Raw genomic sequence first — 22309 nt, 5'->3', positions numbered from 1 at the left:
AAAGTTGCACTATTTTATTACTTTTTATAAAACTTCACAGTGAAACATTTTCCAAGCTGAAGGTTTGTACTGGTTCTGGAGAATGGACGGAGAGCAGTGTGGAGGAGTTACATTTACTGATTGTCATGTTGATGGATTGAGTGCTGAATGCATTAAACACATTTCATGTTCCTCCAATAAACTGATGTGACAAACTCACACCTGAGCATTAGTATTTCAGAATACAACACATGATTCATGCTGCTTTTCAAGTAAGAGTTACATTTTGTTTTGGTATACTGAAGAAACAAAACAGTTCAAACATCTCATATAACAATAAAGACAGACATTGTTTAAATACAGTTTTCATGGTTGCATCAAGTCTTTAAGAAACAATGCTAACATGTATGAACACTTTGGATGTCCGGTTTTTGAGTCTCTTTGCTCAAAACAGGTTCAGTTCACCAAGAGCAGGACGTGGGTACTGTTTGTACCTGTTCAATAAACCAGCTGTGCATCAGTTTCTGGGCTGATCACATGATCTTAGAGGTGTGATGATATCAGAGTGGGCGGTGCCCTGTCTCCAGCAGCAGAGCCTCCAGGGTCAGTCTGGTCTGGACAGGGATGAAAGGCTGGTGCAGCCAGCAGGACAGGTAGACCATGCAGAGGTCAGAGTTTGCAGTATGAGCCACTTCCTGAAGGATCTTCTGCTTCAACTTCAGCTCCTGACGATACGAGTCCAAGATGACACGAGATGAGTCCTCTGTAATGAGACAACAAGATGTGAAACACCTGAATAAACACCTGTAAATATCATACGGGTCTGTTCTGATGTCATACTTGTATGTGCCAGTGAACAGATAAACTCACCGAAGTGTTTTGTTTGCCAGGTGTGAAAGAGTGGAAACTTCCTCCCTTCAGGTCCAAACTGAAACTCCTCCAACTCCTGAATGCCTTGCTGTGATGTCATCAGGCGCTCCATCTTTGTCACCACAGCAACCTAACAGAGATGGAGGACAAACTTTAAAGGCTTGAATGTGTGATTAGTGTGGAGCTGCTTGTTAAGCAGGTTTTATTTAAAAACGTGTCAATCCTGAGGAAGAAGTGGCTGCCTCACGGCTGACACATTTATCGACTTTACGCGCTCCTCACAATTTGGAAAACTACCATTTTGTCAACAATGTCCTGCAGTTTGCTGCATTCATCCTGCAGCTCTGTAGCACCACCTGTCTGCTGGGAGGGAGCTGATGGAGATGTCGAAGACTCATCTACCAGCAGCATCTGATCACTCGTTGAGCTGAAACAGAGAAAAGGAATCAAACCTGTAAAGAAGTCCAGCTGCTAGAAGAGTGAACAGGATACTATATAACAGAAATAACAATAAAACTCAACGTATTAAACTAACCTCACCAAATGAGAACTGCCCAGTTTAAGTTTAATCTCACCGTGTCAGCCTGAAGTTGACGATGTTGTTCGCCACACCAAACCCTTCATTGTTGAGTTTTTCCCACTTCATCATCAGGTTGTGCCAGTCCGCGGCATTGTCTTTGATTTTTCTCGCACTTCCTGTGACAGCTGAGGACTTCCTGTTAGCTGAGGTCACTGTGATGTCACCTGACCGACCTGGTATGAGAAGAGGGTGAAAATGCAAGAAAAAAAAAATTGTTTCCCCTTGGAACTGGCTACAGATGCACCTCTTTTTTGTTTTTTCTTAAACAAACTGACAAATATGAAACATAAAAAAATTGTACAAAATCATATAAAGGATAACTACAACATCAAATAAGTTAAGACTTAGGGAAATGTTATAAAAACAAATAAACAGAATACACGCTTTTCCAAAAGAATAAGTGATGCAAAAGCTAAGAGACATCTGGAGCAAACACAGAAACATTCACCAAGGGTCTGAAATCACACACACACTGTAGAGAGTTGAATTTAATATAGCTTGTTACTGTTTACAGTCATTTTATATTTTGGAGGGGAACCTAACTGTTAGATTATTATTTACTCAGAGTATGGTTATTAAAGTCAATTTGAGATAGATAGATAGATAGATAGATAGATAGATAGATAGATAGATAGATAGATAGATGAAGTCTTAGGGTTGATAAATACAGAGCAAGCAGCAAGCTAAATATGCCGAATATCTCCTAAACTCTGTGAATGAAATCACATAGTTGTCTTTGAAAATCTGTGGCTCACATGAATATTTTTCATTATTATAATACCCTGTCGACAAACAGCTACTGATACAGCTGACAAAAAAGTCAGTGATAAGATACTCAATCTTTACTTAATGAAAAAAAAAAAAGATTTAGTGTTTCACTTTCTCCAAAACTTTATATTTTTGTATATTCGACCTCAGATTTACACGTTTCAAGTGTCCCGTAAATTATGAGGTATACTCTGGCTACAGATGCGCGTTACAATTGCTAACCTACAAACTAAACTTAACTCGAAATTATCATTTTACACTTACCTTCCATCTCATCATGTTTTCATTTTAACCTCATGCTGCAGGGTTTCTTCTTCTGTGGTGGTTCTCCTCAATCAAACCGAGTCAGCGCCTCCTGCTGGTCGCTTCGCTTTCGTCTTTCTTTCTTTCTTTCTTTCTTCTTTAACCAGCAGTATTCCTGAATGAGACAGTAGGGGGAAAATCACACAGATAACCAGTAACTATAGTTTAAAATGCTTGTTTTGAATATTAGAAAAATGTTTATTAGAGCTTGCATACAAATAAAATATTAATTAATACCATAAAAATCACATCATGTAAATTATGTCGTGCATAATCTGTCCATCCAGATAACATAACTAAGTCATGGCGCCTCTATGGCGTGGCCCTCCATGTTTGGAAAGGCACGCTGTGAGAACTCCTAAACTAAATCACGAATTGAGTGATTACAGAAAGTGACGTCATCCTACTGAGAACGTCTAATTTTATGAAGATGTCTCACTCTGGCTGTTTCCCAAACCGTCTGCTCCTCCCCTTTGAGATATAAATATAGTCTGTAGTATGCACTGCATACTGCCTAGAACTTTTGGATGTAGTATGCAGTCTGTTTAATTAGGTCCGTTTTGTAGCATGCTGCTACACTGGTTTCCAGTTTGGGAAAGCATGAAACAGCCAGTGGAAAACTGCTTTCTTTAATCAATGTATAGTTGGAAAAAGTTAATAAGTGGTTTATACTGACTTCAATGAATTTTGTAGATAGACAACAGTTACCAGTAAAATGGTTATCATCTTTTTCAGGGCCAGAGGAGACAAGATTTACTGGTGTTTCTTTTGCAACACTTCACTTCTATCCACAGAAACAAGGATACAGCCTGGTTTAAACAACGACTAGGATCTGAGATGCTAATTTCACTACAAGCATGCTCTGTATGAAGGGTGAATTTTTTTCTAACTCCTTGGTTTGGAAGATATCAGGGCCACAAGTTTGTCCAATCAGAGACACAGCTCAGCTCACATGACTAACAGGCACCTTGTAGCTGTTAGTAAAAAAGCTCAAAGCCCACGTCATATCCAATATGACCCCTGACAACAATCGGCTTCAATACTCTGCACCAGGAACAGACAGGTGACATAGCTGAGACTACATACATATTTCATACAGTTTATGGTCATGCACTGTGGGAAACAGTATGGGAGCTTGACTGGTCCAATTCATACTGAGAATTTTTTTATTTTTTTATTTTTTATACTTTTTTAAGATAAAAAAAAAATCATTTTTTCCCCACATACTTATCACCAAATCAGGGGGAGCTGCTACTTTAGTAGGCGGTCTAGAAAACAGCTGTTTGAGTTGTGTGGATTTATTTTTCATAAGGATAAATCGTATTCTATCCTTACTTGTTTGGCTGCAGAGGCCCTGAAGAAACTTAAGTAAGCCCAAAAACAAAATCAGTGTATTTGTGGTTTATACCAGTTAATACAATGTACATGTGTTTTATCTTATCTTTCTAAATATTATTTTATTTATGTTTTTTTTTTAATCTCTTTGCACAAACAGAACGAGACAAATTCCTTCTAATGTAAAAAGCTACTTGGTAAATGGGATTCTGACTCGGGCTCTGAATCCTGAGCACATAAAAAATGGTCAGAGTGAGACCTCACTATTCTCACACAGCCTCCGTACTGTAGTGACGTAACAGGAAACAGCAAGAGAAATAATAGCGTGTCCGTCCCTCTGATCGAGAAGTTGAGTTGGTCTGATTAATAATTGTTAAAGACAGCTGATCGAACAGTCAGAATACTAAACTTGCTGAAAAAGTTTGGATAAAGGCTTTTTTTTTTTTCTAACTTGTTTTTGTGATTCGTGTTTGACGTCTTGGCAGAGTAATGATGTCAGTGCTGCAGCTTCCACCCGAGTTGTGGCTGCAGGTGTTCAGCTACCTGTCCTGGAGAGACAAACTCACCGTGCGCTCTACCTGTTCTCCCTTTAGACGGCTCATCGACAAGTCCCGCCCCTTGTGGCGCGGCTTCAGCGTTGTACTGAAAGACTTCTCCAGGTACAACCAGCCGTTTTGGCGCAGCCTGGCTCAGAGACAGGTGAGCAGAGTGTCGCTGAGGTCAGGCAGGAGGAAACAGCTGAAGGAACTCCACTCCTGGCTCCCTGCTCTTGAAGTGCTGCGATTAGAGGATTGGAGGGAAGGGAGCATAGACAAGCTGGACCTGTTCAGCCAGATGTGGAGTCTGTCAGTCACTTCCTGTAGCATTCCACTAAAAAACCTCGACTTCCTGTTGCCCCTGAAACATCAGCTGACTCAGCTCAGTCTCTGCTACGTGCAGATCACCTGTAATGCCTCTCACCTGTTGGCAGCCATCAGTCAGCTGACTCGTCTGAAGTCACTGGTGCTGCATCACAACGGCACTTTGAGGGTGCCAACACTCAGTGGACTCCTGACTCACCTGTGTGAGCTCAGACACCTGTCCTGCACCATGATCACCTACAAGATGCTGTCACATGACTTCTTTAGCCCCGCCCAGTCCACAGGTAAACACACACACACAGCACTAGCACTCATTACATATAACCCCATCCTCTGACAGCACTAGAATAATCATTAGAGAAACAATCTGGGTGTGTAAATAGTCATTAGCTATAAGTATGTGTCTTTGGATTTGTTCACTAGGTGGCACTGCTCTCAAGCTGTCTGACCTGCAGTTGCTGAACTATGATGCAGTGGTGACACAGGAAGTTCTGCAGCCTCTGTCCAACCTACACAACCTGTCAGTGTTTCATATGTACTCCGTGCCTGGACCCACCTGTCACCTGCAAACATGGCTGACGTCCCTGCCGCAGCTCCGCAGCCTCTGTGTGCACGGTCAGAATCAAGTTCCCTGAGAATTTCACTCTGACTTGGTGATTTTTCGATCACTGAATTTACAACAGTTGTCATAAATTAGTGCAGTTCCAGTTATGTCCACTAGAGGTCATATCCAGCTGTGAGTAAGTCCCCATTGAGCCTCATTTAAAAGTAAACTGCAGTTCCTCTCATATCCTCTAGACTGCGATGGGCTCACTCTGTCTGTCCAATAGGAGGCCATCCTCTGGCGGTGTACGCTGACTTCCTCCCGTCCTCCCTCCTAAGTCTGACACTCTGTGTGGACCTGCAGCCTGAAGACCTGCAGGTGGTCTCACTCAGAGCTTCTCACCTTGAACATCTGCACCTGGAGCCCTGGGGCTCCTCATCCAACCTGGTCAGGCTCCTCCCACAGCTGTTCCCTCACCTGAGGACGCTCCGAATCAGGTAAGTCTGCAACACTGAACTTCAGGAAGTCTCCACCAACACTGAAATCACAACAGAGGGATTCCCCGATAATCAGTAGCTTGGTTTAGAACATTGTTTTATTTTGTTTACAGACATCAGACTGTGTCAGACGCCGACTTCCTGTCTCTGTCACATCTGTTGCTACTTGACACACTTGAGGTTCTGGACTCATTCTACAGACCTGACCCGAGTGACCCGAGCTGGGTCGTCTATGAGCCAAGTCCTCGTTTGCAGCAGCTGATCTCTGACCTGCAAGTACAGACCAATCACAGAGTGCGAGTCATCACCAACTCACACAGGGACCCACTCGCCTGTGAGTGTGTCTGACCAATCACAGCAGCTAACTTGTCCTGTCTTGTTGTTATCATTTATCTGCTATGTGCAAAGTGCCTTCAGTGGAGAAACTGTGTCACTGCTGCATGCTGGGTGATGTTGCTTGGCATAATCACGTGTAAGCTTTTGAAGTGTGTCACAGATGTACTAGTTAATTCAAAGACCTCTTTGTCTTTAATGAATGTTATTGATCACCTGGTGCTCAAACTGTTAAAGCTAAACTTTTATGTAGAAGAATGAAGCAGGCTTAAAAAATAACAAAAAAAGTTCAAGTTTTCTGGGGTTTTTTTTTTGCAGAAATTGGCCGTTTTGTTTTTTAAAGCAAATGACTTTATACTCAAAATCTGAATTTGTTTCATTCAATGATGTGACCCACATCCTCTGTCACAGAATTCAGATTTTCTGCAGGGAGCAGGATCTGATAATATCTTGGGATTGTCAGTTATTGACTGTGGGCCAAAATTATGAAAGCTATAAGGAAACATTTTAATGGTGTGCTATGAAAGCTATCTGAAGGGTGGTGGCCCATCCAACTGTGAGGAGGTATTGTACACATGTTGATGATAGGACATCCTTGTTTCTTACTGTGATGGTGTGCCACAAGGCACAGTTTTTAGGACCCTTGTTATTCAGTTTTCATGTTATTGATCTGCTGCCTGTCTACGCTGAAGTTGAAACCTATGTGTATGCAGAATTCACTGTTATCTTGTACATGTTAAGGACATGCAAGAAATAGCAGCCAAGTTCACCCCAGTCATGGCTCAAATCTCTAGTTAGCTGTCTGAGTTTTGCCTCACACTTAATGGGCCTCATTCACCAGCAGTGTATACACACAAATTTGTGTTTCAATCGTTTCAAACGTTTGAAGCACAAATCTGGGATCCATCAGTATATTGTTATTTGAATTTATTTTTACATTGCTAACAAAATAGAATAAAAATAAAATGCAATATAAAATATATATTTTAATATTAAATATTTTTTATTTTATTTTATTTAACTGTTATTTAACCAGATAAAACGCCACTGAGATCACAATGACTTTTACAAGGGTAACCTGGTCAAGAGGTCAGCAGCACGTCATAATAAATAGAATAGAATAGAACTTTGTCATTGTAACAAGTACAACGGAATTGAAGTCACAGCAGCAATCAAAAAAACAAAAGTAAGAAAGTATATAGAAAATGCAAAAAGGTCCATAAGAAAATAGATGATAACAGCTTGTCCATCATTGTCCAGTTCAGCCAGCCTCCACCTCCACAGGGTCCAGGACTGAGCTTCTTCAGTCATGATCCATCTCTGTCTCCTAGATCCTGTCTGCTCACAGCAGGTGAAGCTCTTCCAATGTGGCGTTGGTGTCTGATGTTAGCTCTGTTAGCCATGTCTGTGAATAGCATGATGCTACTCTGCCCTCTGCTATTCCTTCTGTTGCTGGGTTAGCATGGCTAGCTCTTATTCGAGATAGATCTTAATGTTCCCAATAATGATGGATGGAGGAACAGGTCCATGTCGTCACTTCTTAGCTCACACCTGAGAACCAGCACGTCATCCTCATCTCCTTCTCCTCACCTTGTGGGAAACATCAAGCCTTACACCAGTTAGCATTGACATGCTACAGGCTGCTAACAGCTGAGTTCACATGTAAATAATGCAGCCATGGTTACATGTAGGATCTCCGGACAAACACAGGAGAAAAAGTAGTAAAAATATCACTGAAGCCACAAAAAGTTTGGTGTCCATGACCAACAAAGTAATGACCCACTCCAAATTCAAAGATGACGAAAAAGAGACGAAAAAAGTTACAAGAAACGGACAAAGAAGAAAGAGCTGATGCAAAAGGCAGCCATAGCCAACAGGGCGGTGCCTAGCAATGATTACAATGCAGTTACAAGAACGATTAAAAAATAATTTATAATACATTAAAAATGAGTTAAAGCTGAAGTGCTGAAATGGAGTCAAAACACAAGTTCATACACAAGCTTACTTAGTTTACAATTTGAAAATATTAAAGTGTCACATTTTGTATGTTAAATTAATCATCAACTACTCCCACCAACTGAGTCATGAATATACCCAAGGCGCTCAACAAATTTGACTGGAACGGATGTGTCATGGATCCGACCATGATTTTGCATACCCCCTTATTTTTTTGTGCTGAGTACGAACATTTCTATGCATTTTTTAGTGAATGAGGCCCAATGAGGGAAAAACCACTTGTATGTACTTCTTCATGAAGTAAAACAGGTTGAGGCTGATATCATTGTCCAGGATGAAAGGGTACAGATAATTTCACATTTTAAATACCTGGGCAATGTTTTAGACCAGGGGTCTCAAACTCACAGCCTGCAAAACCATTCCATATGGCCCGCCCCTTGACATCAAGTCATTGTGAAGTCTGGCTCGCCACTTTCATGGCCTGGTCTACTGTTGGGACCCCAACATAGTCCCCACATGAACCCAGGTGCAAAAAAAAAGAAAACATTTGGCATCCTGCTAACACCTCAAAACATAAATAAAGCAAGATGTCTCTTTCAAAAGCCAAAAGAAAGGTTGATGTCATGCACAGTGTTTCAGGAGGATTGGGAGATTGTTCCCGTGGAGTTTAAGGGGAATTACAGATGTTTCATATACAAAGAAGAAGTTTCTGTTCTTAAGGGGTATAACCTCAAGTGGCATTATTCAGCTTAACATGTGGAGCAGAAGCAGGGAGATGCGAGGAAGAAAAAAGGAAATAGCTGTTGGTTTGTAGGTTTTTTTCTTTTTTTGTTTTTGTTTTTTTAAGTGTCCCTCAGGTAATTGGAGTTTCAGACCCCTGCTATATATAGTGGAGAGGAGTAAATGTCAATGCTTTTGTGTGATGCCTTTTTAGTATCATTAAGTAACTGATGGTAAATGAACCAGTACTCAGCACTTTCTGAGTCTTTCTGATCACTCAGAGCTCTAACAACACCTCTAGTGTCTTTCACCCATCCACAGCCCGTTTACACACTAATGGCAGAGACTTGTATTGTATGGGACCATCAGTTGAAGCTAATGCTTTCTTATCCATCCACACACCACTGACCAACATTGTAGGGTTCAGTGTTTTGCCTTCTGATTGAGAGTTGATAACTACCACTGAGCTATGGCTGCCTGACTAATGTCATGTTGGAGACACTATTCTGTCTGCTTCCCTCCTCACAGGTGCACGACATCTTATTTATGTAAAACTTTATTTACCCTTTTTTTAGTTTTATGGTTTCATATCACACACACACACACCACTGAACATAATAATTTCCACACCTCATGCTATATATATATATTGAATTTGGCATTACAACTCAGTCCAATTTGATATAATCTGGTTGAATAAAGTTTTACTCAAACATTGTACTTGGTGTTTGACTTTCTTTTGCTGAGACCTCAGAAACTAGCTCCAAACATTTGATTGAACAATATATTAGGAATAAAGAAATACATAAAAGCTTCGAACACCTGGAATTCACATGACTTTTAAATTCTCGGGACTAACAGACAAAAGTCAATCTGTTCAAGATTTATTTACTGTAATGATAAAACTGTCACAAAAACGTTTTTCAAAATTAATTTAAAAATTTCCTTGAACCACTGATAATAATGAAAAGACTGAAAACATAAAAATATGCCATTACTCAAAAGAATTAATCGCTCGAATACAATAACTATTCTCTTTTCTTATGGATAGTTTGAACTGTTTGAGCTAATCCCCAATTTGGAGATATGTTGAACTACAGAATATTTTTTTTTATTGTTAATCTTCACTGACATGACTTTAATTTCATTGTTTGGCAATATTTGGGTTGAAAAATGTGTAACTCATGATAAATACTTTTTAAACGCTGACTTTTCGTAATTGTATTAACATACAAGAAACAGTTTACTCTGTTTAGGGGTTATTTTGTCAACAGTGAAAAAGGTCTTGAACCTAATGTTCAGTTTTATAGGATACCAAAATATATGAATTCAACACAAATAGTGGTTTGTGAAGCTGTAATGTGTTTTATTCTCTGAACTGTTCCTATATTGTTTGGTAAAACCCTCATCTTATTTGGCACTTGAAAACATTTGGATGGGAGGGAAGCGAACCTACAATGCTATCCAATATTTAACTGACTAAATAAAATGCCAGTTGTTACCTTTTCTTCCACTCAGTCATCAAAACGTTACTTTCCTGCTTGTAGATTTGAATTTCTTAAGTGTTTGCCAAACATTTAAAAAGTTTTAATTTACTATACACATATTTGGGCTTTTGTGAGCGTTAACCTGAATTTACCCAAAATAAACCACACAGCTTATTTCACAACTGTTTATTTATTCAAAACTCAGAAGATGAGTGTTTTGTAGATGTTTACATGATCAATGAATGCAAGTTCCAGAGCAGACGACAGCCAGTTTGCAAAGTAAAAAAAGCTGGGGAAGGACAGGGAGGCTTCCTTGGTTTAACGGATGCTTATGATGACCAAGTGGTCACAGGTCTCTTTATACAGACTCTCAAACTACAACTCATACACACTGGGAACCTTATAAAAGGAGTTCGCAAGGGGGAACATGACTGAAGCTGTCATGTGATAATGACTCTATTTTGACTCAGTTTTAGGCTCCCTTATATTTTTAGAAGAATACATCAGAACTGCTACAATCTATAACCATATTGTCAGTCTGCAGGTGGTTTGCTCTCCTCTAAATTTTAAACTCAGGCTCCTGCATGTTGGCCTTAAAGATATGACGGTAAATAACCAGGATCGTGCGACATCAGACAAAGTTTCCACACAAAATACATTTACAAAATATCACTCATTCACAGTCAATGTGTAACATTCTCATGCTCAGATATGTTGCTAATCAATGATGAATAATCGCGGAGCACTGATCATACGCATTGAGTCATTGCACCAAGTTTTCCTTCAGCGTTTCTACATGCCATGAACCCACCATACCAGGAACAAAAAGCCTGACTCACACACAAACTGTAACTGATATAACACACTTGGCCTCAGCTTTCAATTCATGTACAGTCAGTTTTGCACCCATTTATGCTACAGAAAGTTAATCTAAATGAAATATAAGTTAAATAAATAAGAAATTGCTATTAAAAAGTCACTTTAGTTACAGTTTTAGTAGCTCTGGGAGTGACCTGATGGCACATTGGAGCAGCGTTGTTCAGTGCTCTAATAGAAGTATCACAGCGCACAAAAGGCAAATAAATAACTCCAGAACGAGCAGAGACATTGTTCTCACAGAAATCACAATGTCGCTAATATTTACAGACTTAAAATCCACCATAGTTAGTTTGCCATCACAACCTCCATGCCAGACTTGGCTCAAATATCTGCATTACTCATGCTGAAATAAGTGGGAGAAGTTGAAGATTACTGTTATTGTAAGTGTGTCAGTGGAGGCAGGGAGGAGCAGTGGCTGATGATGAAGATGATGAAGAGTGGTTGTGTACAGACGGCCAGAGGGGGGATAGAGGGGGAAGGTTAGAAACAGATATACATATGAGAAAGAAAGGAAAAAACAGACGGAGAACCAGGTTAATGGTGGGTATTTATAGAGCGTGCAGAGAGTAGAAAACAAATGAGGGTGAAAAGAAAAGGAGGGAGGGGGGCTGGAGATGTTTCAGGGAGGAGGGACGTGGAGAGTTCAGTATTCATCCTGGTCCAAGTGAGCTTGTTCGTCAAGGTCTTCATCCTCTGGCGGCGCAAAACCCTCCTGCAAAACAAGAGGAAAAGGTTTACTGAGGGAGAAATCCAAACAGATGAACTGTGCCCTCCAAATAGAAAAAAAGAAGATGTTCATTTTTCCTGAAAAAAGAAATTAATGGGGGTTGAGGCCTTTGTACACTGAGTCCATTGTTTTTTGGATCCTTAAAAAAAATGAAATAAAAAGGGGTTAGATGAAGACACCTTGCACACTGAATTCAATGTGGTTTTTTTCTATTAATTGCAGAAATTTGCAGCACAAGATACATGGATTCATCAAACAGTGATTTTTTTTTTCTCTACTTGAGAAACAAAGAAAACACGAGAGTAAAAAGAGTTTCACTTGCTGGTGGTCTCAGGTCTATTTCAGGATGTCAGGGGATGTAGGAATACACACGCACAACCACACACACACACAGAAGTCTTCATTCATCATCTAAACATAGCCCTTAATGACAGAAAATGTGTCGCCCCCTCTCACCGGACATTTTTGCCATTTGATCTTCCTGCTAAATTAAATGATGATGGCGTTGCAAGTAGCCTACAGTGTCTCTAAATATTACAAAAGAAACCCAGGAATGACTAGAAGAATGAGAAAAACACAGAAAATCAGACCTGTTCCGAAAAAAATAATGATGGACTAAAGCTTTGGTGTCAGTGTGCAAACATGATTGAAATAACATGGGATCGAAATCTCTTTCTTTATGTGCATCAATTTCAGAAGGAAAAAAAACTCAGTGTGTGAAGGTTATTACTGTCCATTTAAAAAAAAAAACAACAAACAAAAAAACCTAAATATTCACGCTTGTATCAACAGTTAGTTTTCCCCCAGTGAAGCCAAAAACTTCAGAGCTCCCTCTGCTGACTGGCTGCAGTAATGGACTTGAAGGACTTGGAACGTGTCAAAATTAGAGATCATTTTAAACTAACCTGATTTTTACAGTGAAAGTAATTAGCTTACCCGCTGTATTAATGATTTAAAACACAGAGTCAGAGCCTGAACATCGAAATCTAAACTAACCTGTTAAAAGGCTTAGCAGTTTAAACGAAACATGAGTATCTGCTTGTTGCACTTTTTTGCATCACATCATCAAATCTTCTATGACATAGGGATGCCAAATATTGTAAACGAACTTTAAATCTAATTTATGGTAACTGACTGTGGGTAAACAACTTGCAGGTCTCAGGACAGATACCTCTGTTGCGTAGAGAATGTCGATTATCTTGCTGAGGATGGGGTTGTTTTCACTCTCGTGTTCCTGGCAGATGAGCTCAATGTCCCGTAGTTTGCTGAAGTAGAAGTCTCTCTCCTTCTCTAATCCGTCAACAGTCAACTTCAACTCCATCAACTGAGAAAGGAAATGTCATGAGTTGAGAAAGCATCAATGAAAGTCAAACCTTGGAGCAGCGTCTCTTTGCATTTCTACCTGTTGATTTAGCTCCATGATCTCAGCATCGCTCCCCCCGTTTCTAGACAAAGATGGGTTCTTCCTCATGGCTGGAGTGTTGTGTTGGACCCGCTGTGGTGTTGGCATGTTTTTGGGAACTGTTGGAGATGTCCTCTGTGGTCCTGAAGATGATCAGACATGACCCACGATGTTATTAACTGAACCACAAAGAACAGCTGCATACATGTTGGCTTTGTAGCATTTGTGGCAATGGAGATAGCACATTATAGAGAGCTGATTTAACATTATAGCTTAGTGTTGTGCCTTACATGACACCATGTTTGTAAGAGGTTTCAAATTGTTTTACAGAAAAGTTGTATTAAGGACATAATAATTGTCAGATTTCTGAAACCCAAATTATAAAAAGAGAACTTTTAAAGAAAAGATGTCCCTCCAAACCTCTATAAGTGCTACAGCAAAGGTGCTACAAAACATGCATTATAAGTCTTACTGAGTGTCTGCATTAACAAACTGCTTACAGTGACAGAGTCCTGAAGCAGGCTCACTACACACTACTCGTCGTATTAGCTTGCTTGCCATGATTTTCAAGCAAAAGCTTTCACACAGACAAAACAAGGTTGCTTCTGGCGGACATTGTTATTGTTAGTAAAATAAGACAAAGACACTGTTTACACCTGGTTTTACCATCTGTTCATGCTGATCAGATCATATAGACATGAGGTCAAATCAACCAGTTAACTTTGAGGGATTGAAATTAAAAGGCCAGAAAAGAGCAGCTCACCCAGGTGCCTCCCCCAAAATTGCGGCCTGTATCCCTTTTATGTAACTAGTTTTGAATAGAAATTCTGGGGTCTTTTAATTATTTCAAACATAAGTACTGTTCACAAATTTATCAGAAGCTGCATTTCCATTACACCTATTTGCAAAATAAAAGCAATATTTCTGAAGTTTCGATAAAGAACTATTTCGCTTTGCCGGTGTTTCAATTGCGACCAGAATTGCACACAACTTGAGTAAGGTAAAAGATAAGGTCTGGACGCTGCACTCATGATGATGCCGATTCTTGAACATTAGTGTTTTTATTCACTGCTCAAACTGTCGGCCGTGATCACGCTAACTCAAAACAGGCAGGAACAAAACACTGAATGAAGATAATCATCATCTCTGGCTCACATACTCTCACTCACGCACACAGACCTCCGCCCCTTCCTCCTGCTGCTCTATGACCCGCTCACAGCCGTCCTGCTAGAGTCCGTTTGTGTGGCAGTGGACACTTACAAGGAGGTGAGTGAGGTGCGTTGTTATGACAACGTGACGTTTTTGCGAAAAAGGTGTTTCCATTGTATTTTTGCGAGAAACTTCAATATCGAAACTGCTGAAAAACCACCTCATGAGAGCGCAAAAACTTTTTATCGAAATTTGAGAGGTTTATCGAAAATGTGGTGTTTCCATCACTATTTTTCAAATGCGATTTTTGCGTTTTGCGCAATTCTAGGTGTAATGGGAACACAGCTAGAGAGTCAGAAAAAACGATTAAGTGCAACTTAGGCTAGCTACACACTACATCCCTTAAAGCCAGGTTTAGGGCTGGATGACACGACCTGATACAGGGCTTCTTGTAACTTATTATCTGACCAAATGAGCCTCAAGTGAGTGGGGTCAATCTAACTATTTTGTGACTTCCAACAATGTAGGAGTCTTCCTGATCTGGTATTGAAAGTGTTAAATATTAGTAATTCCAGGTCAGGCTGCCTCAAACAGTATCCAGCTCTTAGATCCAGCTTTAAGTGAATTTTCAGTACTATTTCTGAATGTTTTTGAAGGTTGAAGTATATTGTTGCAGTAATTGACTGTGGTTGATTGGCTAGATTATTCTAAATTATTTAAAAAAAGAAAAAAGAATCCTGCTCTTTGTGGCAGCACCTGCAGCCAAATAACTTATAGCAATTTGTTGCTCTAACTAGGTTTTTCCTTCTGTCTAAACTCTTGCTTGTGTTACATCCCTTTGGACAAAAACATCTGCTAAATGAAACTATACAACTATAGAAAAGAATGACTGAGTGATTGATTGATTGGTTGATAAATAACCTGATTTTGTATTCTTTTACAACTCATAAATATAGCAGCAAACTTAAACACAGCTGTAGCCAGAGCCAAGTGGAATATTGATAAAGAGAAGCAGCTTGTGGTGCTATTTACTCATATTTCTTACCTCCTTTTTTGTTGCTCTATGGCAGTTTATCTGTTTATCTTCTGAAGTAACTGTTGTTCACACAAATTTGTGAGATCTCATTCCTATAGATTTCCTTCCACAGATGTTAAGTGTTAGCATGTGTGTGGTATTACACATTTTTTTAAAATTTTGTAAAGAGCTTAAAGTTTTCTAGTGTGTGGCTAACCTTAGCTGATCAACCCCATCTTCTAAAATAAAAAACTGTCAGGATGCTGACATTAATAAAGATTTCATGCTGATCTTTCTCTTTTTAACTGTTCACCAAGACTTTAGTATCCTAAAAAACAGGCGTAGGGTAACACCAGGTGCAAACAGGGTCAAACACTCATGTTTTGCTGTCCAGCTTCCAGAAAGAGATGGAGCCCTGTCAGTGTTGCATCAGCTGCTTGATGCAGGACACTGTTGAAATATTTCAACAATTATTCTGCCATCACTGATCGATCAATCAGAATTGGGGAAAGCAAGTTGTCTGTGGCTTTGCATGTAGTGGAATTTCCAACCTCGATGATGCTGCATCCAAGAATTCACTGTGGTGATTCCCGTAACTCCACCAGTGACTCAGTCATACCTACACAGTGTCATGTTGCTCGTGAGTGCTGGGGCAGTGAGATGGATCTAACAGGACAGCGGTCATTCTGTGAATCGTGCTGCTCACACCACTTTGCTAGCAGGGAGCGCGTTTGAGCCATCCAAAGCTCAGGAAGACCGTGCAGCAGAGGGAGAACTGTTTGGTTTACCTGTGTTTCTCTTTGGTCTGTGGATAAAGTGATCACCTGGGTTGGGGGGAGGGGCCACGTCTTGCCCCTGTCTGGCTAATAACGGGTCGTACTCCTTCCCGTCGTAGTTGGCGTCAAAGAACTTCTTGAACCACTGCACGAATTCAAAGTTGTCCTGGAACTTCCCTTTTACGAGCTTTTCTACAGGAATAATCTGGAGGAGGGAGACAGGAAGAGCTTTTAACAGCTTCATGTGATATCTATTATTACTTTCATCTAATTTAAGGAGGGAAAATACAGAATGACGGAATACATGCTAATATGATTAAAGCATTCTGACTTTGTCAACACTCATCCTTTTGAAAGCTGCCTGAAGAACTTTGAAGTTGTGTATAAATTCATGCTCCAGCTTGGCTTGAAATTTGACCTTCTTCAGGAGGATACAACCTGGAAACAACATGTCCATGAACTGGCAGTACGCTGCCCCTGCAAATCAAAGAGACACAACAGCTCATTCTTGACGGGTTGTGATTTGTTTCTTTCTGAACAGTATTTTTATTGAAGCTTTCTGACTTACCTGAACATAGCTGCTCAATCTTGGTGTAGGTGAGATGCAAAGAATCATTGACCCATGCCAGCATGTCATGTCGGCTGAGGTTGTCAATGGAGACAGATGTGGCGTACACATTCACTGCCATGCCCTACCTTCAACAAACAACACAAAGAGACAAGAAGAGAAAAGTTTAGATTCTTTCAGGTAGAATCAGCCTTAGCTTATTTACTCTTTAAGCTGACAAAGACCGGGGTCTGTATGCACGTCCAGTCATTACACAAACGGGACTATGAGTCATAGCGTACCATTAAGGAACGGCGTATTTGGCCATAGTGTTAGCCACTGCCAACAACTGGCCAATTAACTAATTGAACCATGAAAGCGAAGCGGGTGCAGAACACCATATGTCCGGGGAACTTCCTGGAAAACCCCTCTCTGGCAAATTTGGATTTTGCATGCATGCTCCATATAAACAGCAATGAAAAGTCTCCTGAATCTAAATTTGCTGTATATCTCATCATCGTCATACTTTTCCAAAGGATTCATTTGGTCCCTGAATGTTTGTTCTTTTTGCATTTTTCATCTCTAACAGTAACGCATGAGCACGACGTTCGCAGTCTTAAGTAAGTAGTCTAACAGGTGCCTGTAACCTGTTAGTACCTGTAATACTGGGGTCTACTGCCATTTATTTTAATGGTCTGTTGGGGTGTTAACCTCGCCCATGTAAACCCCTAGTCGTTATTTTTTCACCAGTAGTACAAACCATAGACTGTTTATAGAGTGGACAGCGTGGCTCTGCCATTTACCATTGTATGGTTTTATACTTCCGTCACTATTGGCAGCCAGAGTCTGTGCAGTAGAGACTGTGAGAGAGAATCTGAGTGGAGCCGGGTGACAAAAATAATAATATTTTTTTTCTTTGGAGAGTCTAATTACTTCTTGACTCTACCTCCCAACAGATTTTACAATTCCCGAAAAAAATACACAAGAACAGCAGCTGTCAGTCATCTTTAAACGTAACCTTCAACCTTGTTTTCAACCTCTCATAACTAATGAAAACAAATATTTTCAGAGAAAAGAGGACTTGAATACAAGACAGCCAAATGATATCTTCAAATCACAACAACAATCAGACATGAGAAACATTTCTAAAAGGTGTATTAATTTTTAAAGTTTGACCACAGCCCATCTGTAATGACTGGAGAGACAGATTTTTTAACTTATACTGCAGCCAGCCACCAGGGGGAGCAGTTTTTGTGGTGACCTCACTTCAAGCAGCCAGATAATGTCCATTTTTTTTACAGTCTGTGGTACAAATGGTCATCCCAAATGGCTGGACATGTTTACAGGCCCCGGTTATACAGTTTCTCCGTCTAAAATGATGCTACACTAGAAAATGTAAGTCTTTTTGCCGATCCTGCTCCAGTATCAGACATGATGAGTAGGAAAACCTTGAGTTGAAAGAAAATTCTCCTCCTGTTTCCTAACCTACTTCTCTCTGCCAAACCTTACCAGCTGAGTTCTAAACTGAGACACTAAAGTGTGAAATCTTGCTGGAAATATTACTGGAACACAGGCGCTCGAATTCAGCATCCAGTCTACTGGATGATAATATTATTTAACTCAACTTTTAAAGAGGGAGACTATTTAAGAATCAGTTTAAAAAAATCAATTTCCTAAAGTGTCTTTGAGCTGGAATAAATAGAAATCAGATTAGTGATACATTTTGTCATTCAAACTTGTTCACCTGAAGTTTTTACAGTTTAATTAGCTAAATTTTCATTTAGTTAAGATATAACACCTGACTTACAAATCATTCAAAAGGTAAGACAACACTCATAATCAGAGAGTCTGCGGATAAATGCATTGGCAAGGTGTGGCAAACATTAGCAGAACTAGCATAACCAGCCTTCAGGCCTTCGAGCAGGGTATGAGTGACTTTCTTACAGATCATGTTCTTACATGTCATGTATAATCAATCTGCGAACAATAAATTCTGGCACATTAAGCTTCTGTTTGTTGGCACCATAAACCATGAGGTCAGTAAAAGTGTTAGTTAGCATCATATTGATAGACAGTGTAGCTAAACCATTAATTTGGGGCAGCATGCTTATTCGGCCAAACAACATGGGAACTGTCATTCTAGATCCTCTCCTGCAATCCTAGCGATGGTAGGTGAGAGGAACTTTAGGTTCCTCTATAGAAACTTAAACCGTTAACAGTGGTGATGATAACAGCAGTTTTGTGACATTTTCCTTTATAATTTGCATCAACCACAGAGCTCAGATAAGACAGAGAGCTGAATGAGGACAGTGTAATGTTAACTTGACCCAGACAGACTGAAAAGAATCCATCGCTGAGGAACGTTAAGTGGTGTGAAATCACTGGGACTACTTCAGAATAAAAATGTACATATAAATCATTGTAAATAGGTAAAATAAACTTTGATCTGTCAGATCTTGTCAGGCTAGTTAATCCAAAACAAAACACATACACTCCAAATATTAACAAATGAATAAGCCTGAGAGGAGTTTACCTTAAAATTGATGGAGGAAGCAGAAACAGAGATTAAAAACCAAGCTAAAGACGCAAGAAAATAAAAAAATCACACTTCAATCTGACACTATGCCAAATCCTCTTGTTGTTAAGTAAAATCTGCCCCTGCTGGTTGGATACCCTCAGTCCTTTCTGTCCAAATCCTATAAAAATAATCTCTCTACTTTGAGGGAGAATGAAACTTTCCATAAAAAATACTAATTGGTGGATCAGGGTCTTGCAATTCATGCTCCACCAAAATTAAAATCAAAATTAAATGAATGCATCCATGTACACAAAAAGAGCAATAGCTTTTCTGGTGTAATTTATCTCTTGTCAGTTGGCTCAATTTCCCAAACTTTCACTGCAGTCTAGTTGAAACTTGGGTCAAAGAACAATACCCTAAAACTGATCCTCCAAACCTTGAACCTCCACCGTGTTAGACCTGCTCCTGTGTATAAATAGATACACGTTGATCACCTTTATCGTGTAATCATTTGGAACCTCCTCTTCCTTCATTCAACATATCCCTCTCTGCCTGCCTTGTCCCTCTCTGCCCCATCCACTGATCCTCCACATAATCTTTATCCAACCTTGCAGACATCCTGGACTTAGACACTCTATGTCTGCAGCTAACAGTAACTTTAGTCGCTCATTAATCTGAAGATAACTTTCTGAGTTAATCTCAAAATACTGAATATGTCTGCGGATTTTCAAAGTGTGGTTAAGAGTTACAGTGATGTCATTTTTTTATGTACTATGTTGGGAAAATGTCATATAACGTATTTTTGGTAATCCAGGATGTTCAATGTTGCTGTATTAGCAGTATTGGAAGTATTACATTTACTCATACTAGGGCATAATAATCTGATCAATTATAATAAAGTATTTTTTAAGCTCAAAAAATCTATTTTCTATTATTTTGAGTTAAAATAATGATCACAATATGTGTAAAATCCTGATACCAGGTGTATATGCCTTTTTAAAGTCCACCTGTTGGTGCTTTCGTCTCATCCATGGCTCTAAATTCAGAATCATTCTGTCACAATCAAATAAGACTAACAGAAAAAAATGCTGATTAATTTTGCTGATTTATGAGTGTTACAAGTTGTGCGTTTTTTCATTGGCCTTTTCTTTTTTAAAGGACTTTTATTTTGAAATAATCTCACACAGCTAATCCAGACTAATGTATCCTTCTCTGTATGATCTGTAAAGAACATCAGCCAAATATTTTTTGTAACTGCTATTTCTCCAGCAGCATTCAAAACAGGACGGTTGGGTTTTCCATCCAGAGGTCTTCCCCAGCCCCTTCTCCCTATCCTAAGATTAGAGTTGTAGTTTGTATTAATATAATTATTGTAATATTAAGCAATGGTTGTATCAGATTGAGACTCTGACCTGTTCTTTTAGAAATATACATAATTGTGTCAGTAAACACAAGGCTTGAGAGGCATCTTTAGTTTCAGTTTTAATCTACAGATGTGTTGTGAGCGTAATCCCTCACTAGATTACACGGAAATACCCTGATGTTTGTGAGCAGCTTTACACATCTGGCAGCTGCAGCCTTGCCTGTGCTCACTTTGCTTGCCTGGCAGCGGGTGTCATGTCACCAGATGAGGCCTGAGACACCTTGGCAAACCCCTGCAGTAAAAATGCACATTGACACAATAAACTGAGGAATGATGGTGTTAAGGTCAGGCATTGCTTTTCTGTGTCTGCTGCTGACAGTGGGAGGAAATCACCAGAGTGTGTCGTTAAATGTCACAGCATTAATGAGTGATTAAAGGCGCTGTGAGATGTGATTTCTGGTGATTGATAAGAGTGTGAATGCACCTTCAGCAGCAGCGTGCATTACACCAGCAGCCTCCCATGGGGCTTTGCTAGCTTACAATTACATGATTACAACTTACAGCCAGAAATTAACCGTTCACAAAGCTACAAGCAAGCACACAGATCTATTAGTTGACGCAGACCTTCCAGTGGGTGTGATTTCTATTAAATAAGGATTATTGTATCGATAGCGGCGATAAGAGAAGCAAATCTATTCACTAAAAAAATCTGCAAGGCCTGCGTTGAAGCTCCCACAATGACTGCAGCAAATTCAGTGCAAAAACAGCCGAGCTCTGGCATGGGTAAATGGGCGGGGGGCTGACATTTCAAGCCCGAGCGGAGAACAATAAATGTGGCCGTTTTGCTTTTGGTTAAAAAGCCGCAACGCTGGTGCTTGCTCTCCTCTAGCGGCCCCCTCTGCAGGCCTCCCAGAATACCTCCGGACTGTCAGTGCACGGGAAATTAAAGCCTCACTGCATGGGAATGAAAAAAAAGAAGACAAACACGAACAAAAGGAGCAAGACACAACACATAGCGGGTCTTCTTGCGGTCATACTCACAGTATTCAGGAGTGTCTGTGTTGTTATCACGCTGGCTGTATTCCCTCTGTCAATGCCCGCTGCTGCTGTCGTCGTTGCCAGACCCTGCGCGCGCGGTGCAGTGCTTGGTAACGGGCCGCCCTGTCTGGGGCTGCAACAATCCAGCTTCCACTGCGCATGCGCCCGACTCCATGCTGTTAAAGGTTCATTATAAATAGGACTTTGGCCTGTTCCAGCTAAGAGACACATGATGTGTCGGGTTGGGATTTTAGGCCTGTTGCTTTGTGAGACTTTTAGTGAGATCACGAAAAATGCAAAGAGATCAGAGCACTAGTTTAAAGTCTTTACACTGGCTCTATGTCAGCTTGAATAGATTTCACAGTTAGGCTCCTAGTCTTTGAATCACTGAATGGTTAAGGGCTCAAATACATGAATGAAAAGGATGAAAGAATATAAACCCAATGGATAGTGGAGCCAAGAGTTCAAATCTAAATACTTAATTTGCAACGTTTGTTCTGCTAGTGTTGGAAAGCTAATCATAATCTGCACTCATTTTTCTTTTTTGCGTTTGAGTTTTTACCGTTTTCTTTACTTTGTTTATGTATTTATGCACTTATTTTCCACTGTATTTATCTCGATATATTTTTATTGTAAATCTCAGTTTTAATACTTTATATGTTG

The 22309-nt window shown here is 39.9% G+C and overlaps 3 protein-coding genes across 6 annotated transcripts; 1 reads left to right on the top strand and 2 right to left on the bottom strand.

Moving 5' to 3' along the window:
- Positions 1-539: 539 nt before the first annotated feature.
- On the bottom strand, positions 540-4534 carry cinp (cyclin dependent kinase 2 interacting protein). 2 transcript variants are annotated; one of them, XM_074691542.1, is made up of 6 exons: positions 4402-4534; positions 2462-2615; positions 1425-1602; positions 1147-1276; positions 850-979; positions 540-742 (listed from the first exon to the last, which is right to left on the bottom strand). In XM_074691542.1, exons 2-6 carry the CDS (start codon positions 2466-2468, stop codon positions 540-542), a joined length of 648 nt encoding a protein of 215 aa, XP_074547643.1. In that variant the 5' UTR covers positions 2469-2615; positions 4402-4534. The 2 variants fall into 2 exon arrangements, with proteins under 2 accessions (XP_074547643.1, XP_074547644.1); XM_074691543.1 differs by lacking the exon at positions 4402-4534 and adding an exon at positions 2738-2845.
- Positions 4161-9453, top strand: LOC141806208 (F-box/LRR-repeat protein 12-like). Its single transcript, XM_074691541.1, has 4 exons — positions 4161-4979; positions 5119-5310; positions 5526-5736; positions 5850-9453. Exons 1-4 carry the CDS (start codon positions 4325-4327, stop codon positions 6082-6084), a joined length of 1293 nt encoding a protein of 430 aa, XP_074547642.1. The 5' UTR covers positions 4161-4324; the 3' UTR covers positions 6085-9453.
- Positions 9454-10403: 950 nt separating this feature from the next.
- Positions 10404-21800, bottom strand: mapre3a (microtubule-associated protein, RP/EB family, member 3a). 3 transcript variants are annotated; one of them, XM_074692553.1, is made up of 7 exons: positions 21650-21800; positions 16749-16876; positions 16512-16657; positions 16193-16385; positions 13241-13383; positions 13010-13162; positions 10404-11823 (listed from the first exon to the last, which is right to left on the bottom strand). In XM_074692553.1, exons 2-7 carry the CDS (start codon positions 16867-16869, stop codon positions 11755-11757), a joined length of 825 nt encoding a protein of 274 aa, XP_074548654.1. In that variant the 5' UTR covers positions 16870-16876; positions 21650-21800; the 3' UTR covers positions 10404-11754. The 3 variants fall into 3 exon arrangements, with proteins under 3 accessions (XP_074548654.1, XP_074548656.1, XP_074548655.1); XM_074692555.1 differs by having other exon boundaries at positions 16229-16385; XM_074692554.1 differs by having other exon boundaries at positions 16749-16872; positions 21650-21779.
- Positions 21801-22309: the final 509 nt, after the last annotated feature.

This window comes from Halichoeres trimaculatus, unplaced genomic scaffold (assembly GCF_033239565.1).
Source record: "Halichoeres trimaculatus isolate MK-OKI-2021-1 unplaced genomic scaffold, fHalTri1.1 fHalTri1_scaffold_17, whole genome shotgun sequence".
NCBI lineage: Eukaryota > Metazoa > Chordata > Actinopteri > Labriformes > Labridae > Halichoeres > Halichoeres trimaculatus.
The sequence above is the reverse complement of the archived record's forward strand: the minus strand, read 5'-3'. Positions and strand labels throughout refer to the sequence as shown.